The following is a 19,313-nucleotide window of genomic DNA, read 5'->3' on the forward strand; positions in this document are numbered from 1 at the left end:
GGAACCCAGAATGAAAATGAACTTCTTGAATACATAGCACAGAATGATTTGGAAGTGTATTATATACACACTAAAAAAAAAAAGTTCTGTTCAAATGACATACCTTTAACTTTTTTCATTTTAGAGAATTGGGTATATATTATGCTCTATAAGTGAATAGTTTATAATATTGAAGATAATCAAGTAATCTTACCTCATGACGACTGTAGGATGAGTTTAAAAACCCAGCATATCTTTGCTTTAAATATTTTCCAAGCTCATAATGCTGTAGCATTCCAATCTGTAATTGAAATACACAAAAGGCATTGAATACAAAACCGCAGTGCATTTTATTTACAATATAATGACCTTATTTTTGTTTACATAAGCACATTTCCGTTTATTATCTATAAAGGTCAGAATCTGACATTTTATCAACACGTTGTCAATGTTGTAAAGATTTTGTTGTAAATAGAAAGTTCCCTGCTGTGTGTAAAGAACTGTTTAAAACAAAGTCACAGCTATATTACACTGCTGCCAATTACATAAAAAAATAAGAATGTTGAGTGTAAATGTTAGAAAGTATAGTAAAAAGCTATTACATAATAGGCTAAAGTTGTATGGTTGTATGGTCTATAATATCATAAAGCAACAAGTTAAAGGGACATTTTTGCCTGCTATTCCTGTAATTTAACTCTGCACAGTGATTGGTTAATACTTGATCTTCTGTAATTGGCCACAAAAAGGTGTGTCCTGGGCCTTTCAAACTTACTACACAAGTGATATTGCTTTATTAGATTACATTTTAATCTAAACTTTTTTTTTTTTACTTCACATGTTTTCTGTTAATTTTTTTTTTTTTAAATTTCTCCTACCATTTCCTGAGCACTTTCCAGGATGTAGGAGGTTAAACAGCTTGTGCGCAGTAGTCCTTTGGCATTTCCTGGGCAGGGCCACTCCAGGAGGAATGGGGGTCATAGACAAGGCCACATTAGGAGGGCTTGGTCATGGGTTGATCATGGATGTGTGTGGTTAGGCTACGGGCATCTTGACAGGCTGTGAGTGTGACTCAGGAATTTACTTAAAACTGCAACACACAGAGACTATGTGGGAGAAGCGGGCCAGACCACCGAACCCATGACAATCCCTAAGGATGCGGGATGGTTGGGAAGTATGACATGATATGTGTAAATGCTGCTCTTTAATAAAAAATATAAAAAAATACAGAATTTTTGGTTCTGCACCCTTGGTAGCGCTTGCTGCTTGGTGGATACATTTAGCCACCAATTAGCAAGCGCTACCCAGGTGTTGAACCAAAAATGGGCTGGCTCCTAAGCTTACATTCCTGCTTTTCCAAATAAAGATACCAAGAGAATTAAGAAAAAATCATAATAGGTGTAAATTAGAAAGTAGCTTAAAATTGCATGCTCTATCGGAATCATGAAAGAAAAAATGTGGGTTTCATATCCCTGTAAGTATAGAATGTTCACAAAATAAAACAAAAAACAACAACTTAATTAATCAAAAAATAACTAGTACTGTCTGTACCTTGGTGAGTTGTCCAAAACCATCCGGCCAAGAATCTTTTTGGTGCTTATCAAGAGGAAATGTTTTAGTCGGACTTCTGTCTCCATGGCGATAGACCTAGCAAAATACATTTTATATAATAAAATATATATTTAAGATTAAAATATAATAGCAAGTACAATGCATAAATTAGAAATATGCACCTCTTAAAGGAAAATTCCGGTCAAAATTTAAACATAGATGAATTACATCTTTGAACATAAACATATTTGCAATATACATGTACTGGCAAAAATGCTTCTAGTAAAAGTTATCACTGTTTTACGCCTAGATTTAGAGTTTGGCGGTAGCCGTCAAAACCAGCGTTAGAGGCTCCTAACGCTGGTTTTTACCGCCCGCTGGTATTTGGAGTCAGTCAGGAAAGGGTCTAACGCTCACTTTCCAGCCGCGACTTTTCCATACCGCAGATCCCCTTACGTCAATTGTGTATCCTATCTTTTCAATGGGATCTTTCTAACGCTGGTATTTAGAGTCGTGGCTAAAGTGAGCGTTAGAAATCTAATGACAAAACTCCAGCCGCAGAAAAAAGTCAGGAGTTAAGAGCTTTCTGGGCTAACGCCGGTTCATACAGCTCTTAACTACTGTGCTCTAAAGTACACTAACACCCATAAACTACCTATGTACCCCTAAACCGAGGTCCCCCCACATCGCCGCCACTCTATTAAATTTTTTTAACCCCTAATCTGCCGACCGCACACCGCCGCCACCTACGTTATCCCTATGTACCCCTAATCTGCTGCCCCTAACACCGCCGACCCCTATATTATATTTATTAACCACTAATCTGCCCCCGCCAACGTCGCCGCCACCTACCTACAATTATTAACCCCTAATCTGCCGACCGGACCTCACCACTACTATAATAAAGTTATTAACCCCTAATCCGACTCACTCCCGCCTCAATAACCCTATAATAAATAGTATTAACCCCTAATCTGCCCTCCCTAACATCGCCGACACCTAACTTCAAGCATTAACCCCTAATCTGCCGACCGGACCTCACCGCTACTCTAATAAATTTTTTAACCCCTAAAGCTAATTCTAACCCTAACCCTAACACCTCCCTAAATTAAATATAATTTAAATCTAACGAAATAAATTAACTCTTATTAAATAAATTATTCCTATTTAAAGCTAAATACTTACCTGTAAAATAAACCCTAATATAGCTACAATATAAATTATAATTATATTGTAGCTATTTTAGGATTTATATTTATTTTACAGGCAACTTTGTAATTATTTTAACCAGGTACAATAGCTATTAAATAGTTAAGAACTATTTAATAGCTACCTAGTTAAAATAATTACAAAATTACCTGTAAAATAAATCCTAACCTAAGTTACAATTAAACCTAACACTATACTATCAATAAATTAATTTAATAAAATACCTACAATTATCTACAATTAAACTTAACACTACACTATCAATAAATTAATTAAATACAATACCTACAAATAAATACAATTAAATAAACTAACTAAAGTACAAAAAATAAAAAAGAACTGTTACAAAAAATAAAAAAATATTTACAAACATTAGAAAAATATTACAACAATTTTAAACTAATTACACCTACTCTAAGCCCCCTAACAAAATAACAAAGCCCCCCAAAATAAAAAAATGCCCTACCCTATTCTAAAATTAAAATAGAAAAGCTCTTTTACCTTACCAGCCCTTAAAAGGGCCCTTTGCGGGGCATGCCCCAAAGAATTCAGCTCTTTTGCCTGTAAAAAAAACCCCATACAATACCCCCCCAACATTACAACCCACCACCCACATACCCCTAATCTAACCCAAACCCCCCTTAAATAAACCTAACACTAAGCCCCTGAAGATCTTCCTACCTTATCTTCACCACACCGGGTATGACCGATCCATCCAGGCTCCGAAATCTTCATCCAAGCCCAAGCGGGGGCTTAAGAGTGATGTCCATCCTCCGGCTGAAGTCTGGATCCAAGCGGCGGCGAAAGAATTCCATCTTCGGGCAGAAGTCTTCATCCTATCCGGGCAGAAGAGTCGATCCGGACCGGCAAACATCTTCATCCAAGCCGCATCTTCTATGTTCTTCCATCCGATGACGACCGGCTCCATCTTGAAGACCTCCGGCGCGGATCCATCCTCTTCTTCCGACGACTAGACGACGAATGAAGGTTCCTTTAAGGGACGTCATCCAAGATGGCGTCCCTCGAATTCCGATTGGCTGATAGGATTCTATCAGCCAATCGGAATAAAGGTAGGAAAATTCTGATTGGCTGATGGAATCAGCCAATCAGATTCAAGTTCAATCCGATTGGCTGATTCGATCAGCCAATCAGATTGAGCTCGCATTCTATTGGTTTTCCCTTAATGTATTTCCAATGGTTTGTTATTCCAGCTGCAGAGTATAAAATGTATATAAAAAAAGATGTTTGGGTTTATTTTTGCACATGAAATAGCTGTTTTTGTTCTTTGAAAACAAACCCCATTAAAATGGTCTAAATTTGCAGGGAAATCCGATTTCCTTATTTTATAAATTTCTGTACACACACGATTCTTTATATTATTTCTGTCTGTACACGAAAGCCCAATAATTAATCGCTAATAATCAAAGTATCATCGAAGTAGCAATACATTCAAAAGGGGTCCATTGCTGGATTGAGATTGGCGGTGAAATTTTCAAAAGGGCTGAAACCAGTTTTTTAAGGCAGTCTCGCCTAGAGATGTTTTACTATACATCTCTGTGGGTGGCAATGCTTTTCTGATACTGGTGATATTTTCAAAGCAGCATCGCAACCTACATTGAAGGTGTAATATAAATTATGCCATTACACAGTATTAAATGGCAAAATAGTTTTCATGTGTTAACTGAAACTCAACCCCTTTTTGTTACAATACAAAGAGAAACTAGAGCATCAATAATACACCTATAGGAGGTGGGGGATTGTGGGTATATTTTAAATGTATATATATATTGCTAGATTACAAGTGGAGCGCAAACATTTGCATGCGAGCAATAACATAATTTATGCTTACCTGATAAATTTATTTCTCTTGTGGTGTATCCAGTCCACGGATCATCCATTACTTGTGGGATATTCTCCTTCCCAACAGGAAGTTGCAAGAGGATCACCCACAGCAGAGCTGCTATATAGCTCCTCCCCTAACTGCCATATCCAGTCATTCGACCGAAACAAGCCGAGAAAGGAGAAACCATAGGGTGCAGTGGTGACTGTAGTTTAAATTAAAATTTAGACCTGCCTTAAAAAGACAGGGCGGGCCGTGGACTGGATACACCACAAGAGAAATAAATTTATCAGGTAAGCATAAATTATGTTTTCTCTTGTAAGGTGTATCCAGTCCACGGATCATCCATTACTTGTGGGATACCAATACCAAAGCTAAAGTACACGAATGAAGGGAGGGACAAGGCAGGCTTAAATGGAAGGAACCACTGCCTGTAGAACCTTTCTCCCAAAAATAGCCTCCGAAGAAGCAAAAGTATCAAATTTGTAAAATTTTGAAAAGGTATGAAGCGAAGACCAAGTCGCCGCCTTGCAAATCTGTTCAACAGAAACCTCATTCTTAAAGGCCCAGGTGGAATCCACAGCTCTAGTAGAATGAGCTGTAATTCTTTCAGGGGGCTGCTGTCCAGCAGTCTCATAAGCTAAGCGTATTACGCTCCGAAGCCAAAAAGAAAGAGGTTGCCGAAGCTTTTTGACCTCTCCTCTGTCCAGAGTAAACAACAAACAGTGTAAATCTTTAGTAGCTTGTAAGTAAAACTTCAAAGCACGGACCACGTCCAGATTATGTAAAAGACGTTCCTTCTTTGAAGAAGGATTAGGAAACAATGATGGAACAACAATCTCTTGATTGATATTCTTGTTAGAAACTACCTTAGGTAAAAACCCAGGTTTTGTACGCAGAACTACTTTATCTGAATGGAAAATCAGATAAGGAGAATCACATTGTAAGGCAGATAACTCAGAGACTCTCCGAGCCGAGGAAATAGCCATCAAAAACAGAACTTTCCAAGATAAAAGTTTAATATCAATGGAATGAAGGAGTTCAAACGGAACCCCTTGAAGAATTTTAAGAACCAAGTTTAAGCTCCATGGGGAGCAACAGGTTTAAACACAGGCTTAATTCTAACCAAAGCCTGACAAAAAGCTTGAACGTCTGTAACTTCTGCCAGACGCTTGTGCAAAAGAATAGACAGAGCAGAAATCTGTCCCTTTAAAGAACTAGCTGATAATCCTTTTTCCAAGCCCTCTTGGAGAAAGGACAATATCCTAGGAATCCTAACCTTACTCCATGAGTAATTCTTGGATTCACACCAATAAAGGTATTTACGCCATATCTTATGGTAGATTTTCCTGGTAACAGGCTTTCGTGCCTGTATAAGGGTATCAATGACTGACTCGGAGAAGCCACGCTTTGATAAAATCAAGCGTTCAATCTCCATGCAGTCAGTCTCAGAGAAATTAGATTTGGATGAATGAAAGAACCTTGTAGTAGAAGGTCTTGTCTCAGAGGCAGGGTCCATGGTGGAAAGGATGACATGTCCACTAGGTCTGCATACCAGGTCCTGCGTGGCCACGCAGGAGCTATCAATATCACCGATGCTCTCTCCTTTTTTTTTGGTAATCAGTCGAGGGAGCAGAGGAAACGGTGGAAACACATAAGCCAGGTTGAAGAACCAAGGCGCTGCTAGAGCATCTATCAGTGCCGCTTCTGGGTCCCTGGACCTGGATCCGTAACAAGGAAGCTTGGCGTTCTGGCGAGACGCCATGAGATCCAGTTCTGGTTTGCCCCAACGATGAACCAATTGAGCAAACACCTCCGGATGGAGTTCCCACTCCCCCGGATGAAAAGTCTGACGACTTAGAAAATCCGCCTCCCAGTTCTCTACACCTGGGATATGGATTGCTGATAGGTGGCAAGAGTGAGTCTCTGCCCAGCGAATTATCTTGGAGACTTCTAACATCGCTAGGGAACTCCTGGTTCCCCCTTGATGGTTGATGTAAGCCACAGTCGTGATGTTGTCCGACTGAAATCTGATGAACCTCAGGGTTGCTAACTGAGGCCAAGCTTGAAGAGAATTGAATATTGCTCTTAACTCCAGAATATTTATTGGGAGGAGTTTCTCCTCCTGAGTCCACGACCCCTGAGCCTTCAGGGAATTCCAGACTGCACCCCAACCTAGAAGGCTGGCATCTGTTGTTACAATTGTCCAATCTGGCCTGCGAAAGGTCATACCTTTGGACAGATGGACCCGAGAAAGCCACCAGAGAAGAGAATCTCTGGTCTCTTGATCCAGATTTAGCAGAGGGGACAAATCTGTCCATCGCCGCTACCATCAAGCCGATTACTTCCATACACTGAGCCACCGAAGGGCGCGGAATAGAATGAAGAACACGGCAAGATTTTAGAAGCTTTGATAATCTGGATTCTGTCAGGTAAATCTTCATTTCTACAGAATCTATCAGAGTCCCTAGGAAGGAGACTCTTGTGAGTGGGGATAGAGAACTCTTTTCCTCGTTCACCTTCCACCCATGTGACCTGAGAAATGCCAGAACTATGTCCGTATGGGACTTGGCAATCTGAAAGCTTGACGCCTGTATCAGGATGTCGTCCAGATAAGGGGCCACTGATATACCTCACGGTCTTAGGACCGCCAGAAGCGATCCCAGAACCTTTGTAAAGATTCTTGGAGCTGTAGCTAACCCGAAGGGAAGAGCCACAAATTGGTAATGCCTGTCCAGAAAGGCAAACCTTAGGAACCGATGATAATCTTTGTGAATCGGTATGTGAAGGTAAGCATCCTTCAAATCCACTGTGGTCATGTACTGACCCTCCTGGATCATAGGTAGGATGATCCGAATAGTTTCCATTTTGAACAATGGAACTCTGAGGAATTTGTTTAAGATCTTTAGATCCAAAATGGGTCTGAAGGTTCCCTCTTTTTTGGGAACCACAAACAGATTTGAATAAAAGCCCTGTCCCTGTTCCGTCTGAGGAACTGGACAGATCACTCCCATAACTAGGAGGTCTTGCACACAGCGTAAGAATGCCTCTTTCTTTATCTGGTTTACAGATAATCTCGAAAGGTGAAATCTCCCTTGAGGAGGGGAAGCTTTGAAGTCCAGAAGATATCCCTGAGATATGATCTCCAACGCCCAGGGATCCTGAAAATCTCTTGCCCACGCCTGGGTGAAGAGAGAAAGTCTGCCCCCTACTAGATCCGTTACCGGATAGGGGGCCGTTCCTTCATGCTGTCTTAGAGGCAGCAGCAGGCTTTCTGACCTGCTTGCCTTTGTTCCAGGACTGGTTAGGTTTCCAGCCCGGCTTGGATTGAGCAAAAGTTCCCTCCTGTTTTGTAGCAGAGGAAGTTGATGTTGCACCTGCCTTGAAATTTCGAAAGGCACGAAAATTAGACTGTTTGGCCCTTGATTTGGCCCTGTCCTGAGGAAGGGTATGACCCTTACCTCCAGTAATGTCAGCAATAATTTCCTTCAAACCAGGCCCGAATAGGGTCTGCCCCTTGAAGGGAATGTTAAGTAATTTAGACTTTGAAGTCACGTCAGCTGATCAAGATTTAAGCCATAGCGCCCTACGCGCCTGGATGGCGAATCCAGAATTCTTAGCCGTTAGTTTAGTCAAATGAACAATGGCATCAGAAACAAAAGAATTAGCTAGCTTTAGTGTTCTAAGCTTGTCAAGTATTTCAGTCAATGGAGTAGATGTCTGAGAGGCCTCTTCCAGAGACTCAAACCAGAACGCCGCCGCAGCACTGACAGGCGCAATGCATGCAAGGGGCTGCAGGATAAAACCTTGTTGAATAAACATTTTCTTAAGGTAACCTTCTAATCTTTTATCCATTGGATCTGAAAAAGCACAACTGTCCTCGACAGGGATAGTGGTACGCTTTGCTAAAGTAGAAACTGCTCCCTCCACCTTAGGAACCATCTGCCATAAGTCCCGTGTGGTGGCGTCTATTGGAAACAATTTTCTAAAAATAGGAGGGGGGGGGGGGGGGAAACGGCACACCGGGTCTATCCCACTCCTTATTAATAATTTCTGTAAACCTTTTAGGAATTGGAAAAACATCAGTACACACCGGCACTGCATAGTATTTATCCAGTCTACACAATTTCTCTGGCACTGCAATTGTGTCACAGTCATTCAGAGCAGCTAATACCTCCCCAAGCAATACACGGAGGTTCTCAAGCTTAAATTTAAACGTAGAAATATCTGAATCAGGTTTCCCCGAATCAGAAATGTCACCCACAGACTGAAGCTCTCCTTCCTCAGCTTCTGCATATTGTGACGCAGTATCAGACATGGGCCTTAAAGCATCTGCGCGCTCTGTATTATGTCTAACCCCAGAGCTATTGCGCTTTCCTCTGAATTCAGGCAGTCTGGCTAATACCGCTGACAGGGTATTATCCATGATTGCCGCCATGTCCTGCAAAGTAATCGCTATGGGCGTCTTTGATGTACTTGGCGCCATTTTAGCGTGAGTCCCTTGAGCGGGTGTCAAAGGGTCCGACACGTGGGGAGAGTTAGTTGGCATAACTTCCCCCTCGTCAGAATCCTCTGGTGATAATTCTTTTAAAGATAACAGCTGATCTTTATTGTTTAAAGTGAAATCAATACATTTAGTACACATTCTCCTATGGGGTTCCACCATGGCTTTTAAACATAATGAACAAGGAGTTTCCTCTATGTCAGACATGCTTATACAGACTAGCAATGAGATTAGCAAGCTTGGAAAACACTTTAAATCAAGTTAACAAGCAATATAAAAAAAAAACGTTACTGTGCCTTTAAGAGAAACAAATTTTGCCAAAATTTGAAATAACAGTGAAAAAAGGCAGTTAAACTAACGAAATTTTTACAGTGTATGTAACAAGTTAGCAGAGCATTGCACCCACTTGCAAATGGATGATTAACCCCTTAATACAAAAAACAGATTAACAAAACGAAAAATATGTTTTGTGGCTTTACCTTCCTCAATACACGACTTTTGAAGCCTTTTGAGCCCTTCAGAGATGTCCTATAGCATGCAGGGGACTGCTGAGGGAAGCTAAATGTCACAGTTTGTAATTTTAACTGTAACTTTTATACTATAACAGTGGAAAGCCTCAGGAAACTGCTTCTAGGCAAAAATAAAGCCAGCCATGTGGAAAAAACTAGGCCCCAATAAGTTTTATCACCAAAGCATATATAAAAACGATAAAACATGCCAGCAAACGTTTTATATTGCACATTAATCAGAGTATATACCTCTGATTATACCTCTGATAGCAAGCCTTATACTAGTCGCTATTAAATCACTGTATTTAGGCTTAACTTACATTAATTCGGTATCAGCAGCATTTTCTAGCAATTCCATCCCTAGAAAAACTTAAAACTGCACATACCTTATTGCAGGATACCCTGCACGCTATTCTCCCTCTGAAGTTACCTCACTCCTCAGACATATGTTAGAACAGCAGTGGATCTTAGTTACTTCTGCTAAGATCATAGAAAACGCAGGCAGATTCTTCTTCTAAATGCTGCCTGAGATACAATAGTACAACTCCGGTACCATTTAAAAACAATAAACTCTTGATTGAAGAAAAAACTAACTATATTACACCACTTTCCTCTTACTACGTCCAGCTATGTTGAGAGTTGCAAGAGAATGACTGGATATGGCAGTTAGGGGAGGAGCTATATAGCAGCTCTGCTGTGGGTGATCCTCTTGCAACTTCCTGTTGGGATGGAGAATATCCCACAAGTAATGGATGATCCGTGGACTGGATACACCTTACAAGAGAAAAGGGGTTTATCTCAGGGGGTTGAGCTCATCGGGTTTATCGCTGGTATTATGAGTTGAGAGTAAATGCAATCGCTTAAGTGCAATCGTAATTTACGCTAGAATAATTACAGTGTCGTCAGTGCTCTGGTTAACTGTTTAGCGAAACAAAAAAGTTCCACAAAATACATCAAAAATCCATTACATAGTACACTTACACTCATAATAACACCATCTAATAAAATTATTAAAAAAAATATACATATTGCACACAAAGGTAACAAGGGCTCAAAGACAGGTGTCAAGTCGAGCGGGAACACATGGGAACGGAGTTCCTGCACTATTTTTGCAGCGGAAACTAAGTTACCCCTGGACAGAGAACAGAAACACGTCAGTAGACACTGCTGCTGCTGGGAGGAGCTAGAGCACAGTCTGATTAGAGAGATAGGGAGATCCTCTAGTAATGGGCAGTAACACTTCCTACAATATACTAAATGTAAGACTGTCAGCAGTCCTGCTGTGTTATCACCTCACAATGTGTGTAACACATTGTGCTTACATTTCTGTGTGGCTTGCTCTGGGGTTATTTAACTCCCCTCAGCAGAAATAGGGCTATTGCACCTTAAGTAGATGAGACTCTGTGACAGAGGAGTCGTCTCAGGCCCAAAGGCAACCATTCCACCCTTCATTGGATTTAATTTGCTTTCATTAACCAAAGTTTATAGATTAAATACATATAAATCCAGTGTGTGTGTGTATATATATATATATATATATATATATATATATATATATATATATATAAAACCAAAAATATTAATTGTGAGGGAGGGTGGAAGTCTTGGTGAGTTCCCACACTTTTTTTTGTAAGGTCTCAGGCAGGCAAAGGGCTTTAACATAGAGATACATACATATACATGTCTAAAGATGTATATGTATCTATAGATATCTGTATATATGTATGAACATATGTATTTATGTGTTTTAGTGTATATTTACTTCACATATTTCATATTCCAATGTCTAAACATGTATATGTATGCATATATATATTTACATGTGTGTGCATATGTATGTATTATTTTTATGTGTATAAATACAGGTATGTATTTACAGACATATTTATACACATATAAAGACATAAATAAATATGTACACCCATTTAGACATATATAGAAGTGCATTGGAGCCCTTTGCAGTTAAGTAGATGAAAACATGTAAAAGCATATTTATGTTATATACATTTGTAATAAAGGTTTTCACTATATATATATATATATATATATATATATATATATATATATATATATATATATATATATATATATATATATATATATATATATATATATAAATATATATATATATATATATATATATATATATATATATATATATAAATATTGAATAATAATAATGTGATGTATAAATTAGTATAGTAAATGTTGGAGGGAAACTGAGAAACAATTTGAGAAGAGTAGCAATGGTTAAAACTATTTGGTTAGAAGCCCAAAGCCAATTAGTGAAGATAAACTGCATCTATATTGCCAACTATTTTTTGACAGAAAGCCTGAGGTGTGTGGGCAGGAAAATCCATAGAGAGAAAATACAATGGTTTAATGTAAGTATGCAAGCTAGCAATGTCTCAGTGAAAAATAAAAGTACAAGGAAAATAAGGAATTTTGATTTTAAAGGCTTTGAAAAAAATTCATATAGAAAAACTGAAAGAAGATGGCCATGCTTTCAGGTTTTCATATGCAAGGCCCAGGCACGCGTAGAGAGAAGTGCTAACTCATTACAAGTGCAGGCTCGTTCATGTGCACCAATCATAACACCTCCACCTACTCAAAGGGGGTGGAGTTAAATCACCACAAACTTGCGTATCCAGGGTGATTGACAGCCCTTGCTCTCAGGGTGGTGCAGCACAAGTTGCTTGTGAAATAAAAAATGTGGAAAGCAGTCTGAAACTGTACTCTAAAATCTTTCCTATATGTTAGCGAAAAACAAATCAAAACAGCTTTGGAACTCCCTTAAAGAAGAAAATCTACTATTTCCAACCAGGGGAAACATGATCCTTTGGTTATCACATGGTCAATGTGAAAATGGCAGTTTTCAAGCCAATTAGACATCAGGTAAAAATAATAAGTAATAAATGTCTAAGCACTCTGAAACTGTGTCTTTATATCAGCCAAAAATAAATCCACCAATAAGATCACTTACTGAAAAGGGTCACTTGAGACTCTAGATATCACATGGTTAATGAAAGAGGAGAGAATTAAATATGTGTCTCGTCTGCAAAAATTAAATCAATACATCAATGAGACCCATAATCCTATATTATAAAAGACAAGAGTTTGTCTGAAGCCGTCATGCGCAGTTCAGACAAACTCTTGCAGCTGATCGCACGCGCACCCACCCGGTAGAGCCCGAGGACCCGGCAGCACAGCTGATCAGTGAAACAAAGCAGCGCGAGGACCGGCAAGGGGAGAGAGAGAGAGAGAGAGAGAGAGTGAGAGAGAGAGAGAGTGAGAGTGAGAGAGAGAGAGAGAGAGAGAGAGAGAGAGAGAGAGAGAATATGAATGAATGAATGAATATTAAATATAACACAACACGGCCCGTGTGAACGGGCTTTAGGACTAGTATGAACAATAATACATTTACTTTCAAAAGAGAAGTCACGTGACTCTCTAGATGTTATATGTTTGGTTTTAAAACATTGACTATAAAATCCTTTAGGCACTAAGTACAGAGAAGTAAAATGAATTGGCCAAGGACTATGCTCCACCATCTTTACCAAATAAAATGCACTGCACATGTGAGAACTCATAAGCTAAGGAGCAAAGCTATGGGGTCAACATGTTTCCTTGGTTTATGGCAATTTTACAAACATATACATTATCTAATTTTAAAATTGCCAACAAGAAATATACATTCACTGGCCACTTTATTATGTACACATTTTTTGTATGTTAGGTAGGTCCCCCCTTTTCCCCCAACCTGGACCATTGACACAAAGTAGGATAGATCCATTGATTCATGTTATTTACACCAAATTCTGACCCTCCCCTGTGCCACAGTAGCTTCAGTTTCCTGTTCTTTGCTGATAACAGAGGAACCTGGTGTGGTGTTCTGCTGCTGATTGGCTGGTTAGCTTTTTACCTTAATCATCAGGTGTACGTAATAAAATGGCCACATAGTGTAGGTATCTCTGCTTTACAATAATAATTTGTTTGCCTTTCACAATTGCACGGCAGTGCTTAATTATTAAACTTTAAGCACCACACTGAAAAACAAAGGCAGATGAGCTGCAGCTGATGTACATAAAAGAAAGAGAATGACATATTTAGGGCCAGATTACAAGTGGCATGAGAACCACGCACAGCGAAGGGGGTAAGTAGAGCAAATGTTAATATATATATGTATATGAATATGTACATATATATTTATGTGTTTATATGTGTATATACATAAATATATATGTGTATGAATATGTACATATATATTTATGTGTTTATATGTGTATAAACATTTCCCCATTTTGGCCGCTGACGAAAAACTGATTAACGTGGTCAAGAAAGGCATAAGATGCAGTTCAAGGAAGTGTCCCACTTTGGGGTCACTATTATCCCCTACAGAATTGAAATCACAAACTAAAATACAAAGTACTTGGATGACCAGCAGAGGGATGTATCAATGCGGTCACAAGAAATGTAAACCATGCGAGTACCTAGACAAGACGAAAATATTTAAATCTCAGGTGACAGGAGAGGTTTTTGAGATTAAAACTTGTATGAATTGCACAACGTCAAGTGTAATATACATGCTTACATGCCAAGTTTGTAAAGTGCAATACATAGGTCTCACCTCCAGGGATATTAAAACACGGATATGTGAACACATATCTACCCTCACGAGAGGCAAATCACAAACACCCCTAGTACGACACTTTACAGAAAATCACAATGGTGATATTGGCTCACTTAAATGGTGTGCTATTGAGGAAGTAAAGGTCCCCAAAAGGGGAGGAGATTTAGATAAACTCCTGGCAAAAAGGGAAATGTTCTGGATTTTGAGACTCAGAACTAGGATTCCAGAGGGTCTCAACTCCAGATACGACATAATAAACTATTGGGAGTAGGATAACCTCCCCCTCTTTCATATCCTATTAGGGTATGAGGACAAGGCTACAAGGCACTTTCAGTGCATTTGGGCATGTACTTAAGAGGGTCTGAAAAGTGAACAAATTAAATTTTTTAAAAAATAAATCCCCTTAAATGACTACAAATGGGATATGTATTGTTTTCTGACAATATATAAAATAGAACTTTTTCCTCAAATAATTTCAAATACTAGTCAATATTGTAAATAGGTATGTATACTGTCTTGAGATAATAAATAATTGATTAGTCATCTTTTCTAAAATAATTTCTGAATAATGTATAAGAAGTGAATCAACAGCTTGGTTACACATAGGTATGGATATAATCCCTTTCTATTAGGAAATTGTAATAGGGATTAAGAAATAGAGTCAAACTAACAGTTATTAAAAATCCTTACTAAGTGACTTACATTTAAGATTTAAGATTTATTACATTTATTACATTTCTGACATATATGACTGTTAACTTGTATATAAAGTGTGAACTGCAAGAATACAACTGTGAGTATAAGCCCTTTTTGTTAAAACAATACTACTAAGCCCATATGAGAAAATGGGGTTAGCATAAAGGGTTAAGTTTTCTGTTTCAGTCATTCCTTGAGTGCCCATTATTAGAAGGTGGAGTTAGTGCATTTATTTTAACCTATTAGCATACATTTAGGTGTTTTTAAGGACCTGTAGGATAGACACACACCAGGCTATGATTACGGCAATCTGCCGAAACGCGTAAGCCTGTGTGCTGTGCTCTCCCCAAAACACTTGTGGCAAGCTGTCACTGTTTTTTGCTATGCAATTTTAAACCTTTTTTGAATAAAGTATCCAGTTTTTACAAGGAGTGTGGTATTGTATCTCTTTTTTTTCTTGTTTATATGTGTATATACATAAATATATATGTGTATAAGCATATACATATATATTCATAGCAAACACACAGTCCCCACAGACCACAATGTAAAGGCACTTTTCAGTGCCGTTTTATAACACCCCACACCCCCACACTTAAAACCCTCATAACTGCTTCATGCAGTTTTTTTTTTCAAATAGTACTTTTTTTTTTTTAAATAAAGAAATAATAATACACTCTATTTTGAGAGCATTTGGGGCACTTTTAGAAAATTAACCAGAGATCTGATTTTCTCAGTGCTAATTACTACTGCGAGCTTGCAGTAGCGATAACATCCCACTTGTAATGGCTGGTTATTTATCACGCGCCTGTAAACGGGCTAATTTGTCCACTTGCGAGTTAGCAATAAATTAGCGCTCCACTTATAATCTAGCCCCTATTTTTTTCATACACATATCCCATGCATCACATCAGCAAAATTAAAAACAAAGACTGATGTGAATAAAAGACTGATGTGAATAAAAAAGCTAATTGCATAAATGGCAGCATAACTATAGGTCACTGGCCCGGGATAAAATCTATGGCAGGGTCCTCCATTTCAACAGCATTCCTTCACAAAAAATACAAAACATAAAACTCCACCAAATATTTTCAGTTTAACCCCTTAATGACCGGACCATTTTTCAATTTTCTTACCCTTAATGACAATGGCTATTTTTACATTTCTGCAGTGTTTGCGTTTAGCTGTAATTTTCCTCTTACTCGTTTACTGTACCCACACATATTATATACCGTTTTTCTCGTCATTAAATGGACTTTCTAAAGATACCATTATTTTCATCATATCTTATAATTTACTAAAAAAAAAATGATAAAATATGAGGAAAAAATGGAAAAAAACACACTTTTTCTAACTTTGACCCCCAAAATCTGTTACACATCTACAACCACCAAAAAACACCCATGCTAAATAGTTTCTAAATTTTGTCCTGAGTTTAGAAATACCCAATGTTTACATGTTCTTTGCTTTTTTTGCAATTTATGGGGCAATAAATACAAGTAGCACTTTGCTATTTCCAAACCACTTTTTTTTCAAAATGAGCGCTAGTTATTTTGGAACCCTGATATCTGTCAGGAATACCTGAATATCCCTTGACATGTATATATTTTGTTTTAGAAGACATCCCAAAGTATTGATCTAGGCCCATTTTGGTATATTTCATGCCACCATTTCACCGCCAAATGCGATAAAAAAAAAAAAAAAGTTCACTTTTTCACAAATTTTGTCACAAACTTTAGGTTTCCCACTGAAATTATTTACAAACAGCTTCTGCAATTATGACACAAATGGTTGTAAATGCTTCTCTGGGATCCCCTTTGTTCAGAAATAACAGACTTATATGGCTTTGTGGTTGGTTTTTGGTAATTAGAAGGCCGCTAAATGCCGCTGCGCACCACACATGTTTTATGCCCAGGAGTGAAGGGGTTAATTAGGGAGCTTGTAGGGAGCTTGTAGGGTTAATTTTAGCTTTAGTGTAGTGTAGTAGACAACTCCAAGTATTGATCTAGGCCCATTTTGGTATATTTTATGCCACCATTTCACCGCCAAATGCGAGCAAATAAAAAAAAAAACTTTACATTTTTCACAATTTTAGGTTTCTCACTGAAATTATTTACAAACAGCTTGTGCTATTATGGCAGAAATTGTTGTAAAAGCTTCTCTGGGATCCCCTTTGTTCAGAAATAGCAGACTTATATGGCTTTGGCGTTGCTTTTTGGTAATTAGAAGGCCGCTAAATGCTGCTGCGCACCACACGTGAATTATGCCCAGCAGTGAAGGGGTTAAATTAGGTAGCTTGTAGGGAGCTTGCAGGGTTAATTTTAGAGATCAGCCTCCCACCTGACACATCCCACCCCCTGATCCCTCCCAAACAGCTCTCTTCCCTCCCCCACCCCACAATTGTTACTGCCATCTTAAGTACTGGCAGAAAGTCTGCCAGTACTAAATAAAAGAGTTTTTTTTTTTTTTTTAAATAAAAATTATAAAATATTTTAGTAGTGATGGACCCCTGCCTTAGCACCAACCTCCCTGATCCCCCCCTCCAGCTCTCTAACCCTCTCCCCTACCTAATTACCGCCATCTTGGGTACTGGCAGCTGTCTGCCAGTACCCAGTTTGGCCCCACTGGCCAAACTATTTAAATTTTATTTATAACTTTTATTTGTATTTTTTATACAAATTTATTTCTGTAGTGTAGCAGCCCCCCCACAATACCCCCACCCCCTCCCCCTCCCAGATCCTTTTATATGTAAAAAAAAAAAAAAAATTTAACTTTTTTTTTTAACTTTTTTTTTTCCCTTCCTTCATTGGTGTCAGTGTGGTATTGCGCGCACGTACACGTGCACGCGCATCCACGTGCACGCGCGCGCACACGCTCCCTCCTCCCACTGGGCAAAGGCACCATCGGCACCATCACTACCGGTGCAGAGAGGGCCACAGAGTGGCTCTCTCTGCATCGGAGGCTTGTAAAGGGGTATTGCAGGATGCCTCCATATCGAGGCATCACTGCAATACCCTCAGAGCTGCTGGAAGTGATTGTGATCACTTCCAGCACTCTGTTAGACAACTGACGTACCAGGTACGTCCATTGTCATTAACTGCTTGTTAATGCATGACGTACCTGGTACGTCAGTTGTCATTAAGGGGTTAAAAATTTTCTTTCAGGATTTGGAAAGAACATACAATTTTAATCAACTCCAATTTACTTTTGTTATCAAATTTGCATCATTCTCTTGTTATCCTTGGCTGAAGGAACAGGGTTGCACTACTGGCAGCTAGCTGAACACGTCTAGTTAGCCAATCACAACAGACAAATGTGTGCAGGCACCAATCAGCAGCTTGCTCCCACTAGTGTAGGATATGTGCATATTCTTTTTCAAGAAGTGATAGTATACCAAGAGAACAAATCACATTTGAATATAGAATTGAATTTAAAAGTGTGTTAAGACTACATGCTCTATTTGAATCATTCATGTTTAATTTTGACTTTCCTATGCCTTTAAGACATATTCATGTGCCACATATACTAATGACAATAAAGTAACCACCCACATTTGTATTGCCACTAGATTCAGCTATTCCACAATCCTGCAGGCACTGGCTAATCTGCTTTTTTCTCTCTTTGATCACCAGGCATTAGGGGGTTAAACGTAAAGTTCAAGTCAGCTCTGAAACAGCAGTGCATCACTTGGAGCTAGCTAAACACATCTGGCAAGCCAATGACAAGTAGCAAATGTGAATAACAAACAATCACCAGCTAGTTCTCCTGAGCCTACCTAAGTATGGTTTTCAAAAAGATGCCAAGAAAAAGAAGTAAATTTGCTAACTGAAGTAAATTAAAAAGTATCTTAAAATTGCATAACCCTATCTGAACCACAAAAGTGGTTACTTCTTTTTTATTTTGACTTCCTTTAAGCCTCCTGTGACCTCTCAGATGGTCGCATTGGGAGAACCTATGAGTGAATCACTTAAAGTAAAGGTAAAGTTTTAGCAATTTGAAGACCTAGATTAGATTTGCTAATATTACCTTAAGTTAATCGCTAAGTTATTTTCTCAATTGATTTTATATTTCTCCAAATATATATATAAAAATCTGTACCGTTACGATGATGACTCCTCCCAAACCCTATTTCCTGTTTTTTTTGTCTCTGATGTATAGAGCAGTCCCACCCGCTCTATACGTCTCTCAAAAGCGCGTTCGCGATGCTCAGTTGAACTACGCATGCGCTAATTGGCAATCTCACTCTATTATGTACATGCGTTAAGCGGCGAACTGATTCTCAAATGCTGCTAATTCTGATCTTTGATTTTAATGTGAAAGTTTAGTGCTGTGTTTGTCCGTATCGGAGCGTTCTGTAAGCAGCCGATGACGTAGTGTTGGAATTCATAGACACCAACC

General features: G+C 38.7%; 1 protein-coding gene and 1 long non-coding RNA gene across 4 annotated transcripts in view; one reads left to right on the forward strand and one right to left on the reverse strand.

Annotated features, from left to right (window-relative positions):
* Nucleotides 1–19,313, reverse strand: part of ACP3 (acid phosphatase 3) — a 156,007-nt gene that overhangs the window by 113,520 nt on the left and 23,174 nt on the right. For both annotated transcript variants that reach the window (XM_053714294.1, XM_053714293.1), the window contains exons 2-3: nt 1,528–1,623; nt 194–280 (exon numbers count right to left, since the gene is read on the reverse strand). In XM_053714294.1, coding sequence (XP_053570269.1) covers nt 194–280; nt 1,528–1,623 — 183 coding nt within the window. The remainder of the gene's footprint in view (nt 1–193; nt 281–1,527; nt 1,624–19,313) is intronic.
* LOC128660447 (uncharacterized) overlaps nt 1–19,313 on the forward strand; it is a 75,428-nt gene that overhangs the window by 22,608 nt on the left and 33,507 nt on the right. The window lies entirely within an intron of this gene.

The sequence above is a fragment of the Bombina bombina genome, chromosome 5, assembly GCF_027579735.1.
Source record: "Bombina bombina isolate aBomBom1 chromosome 5, aBomBom1.pri, whole genome shotgun sequence".
Classification (NCBI taxonomy): domain Eukaryota; kingdom Metazoa; phylum Chordata; class Amphibia; order Anura; family Bombinatoridae; genus Bombina; species Bombina bombina.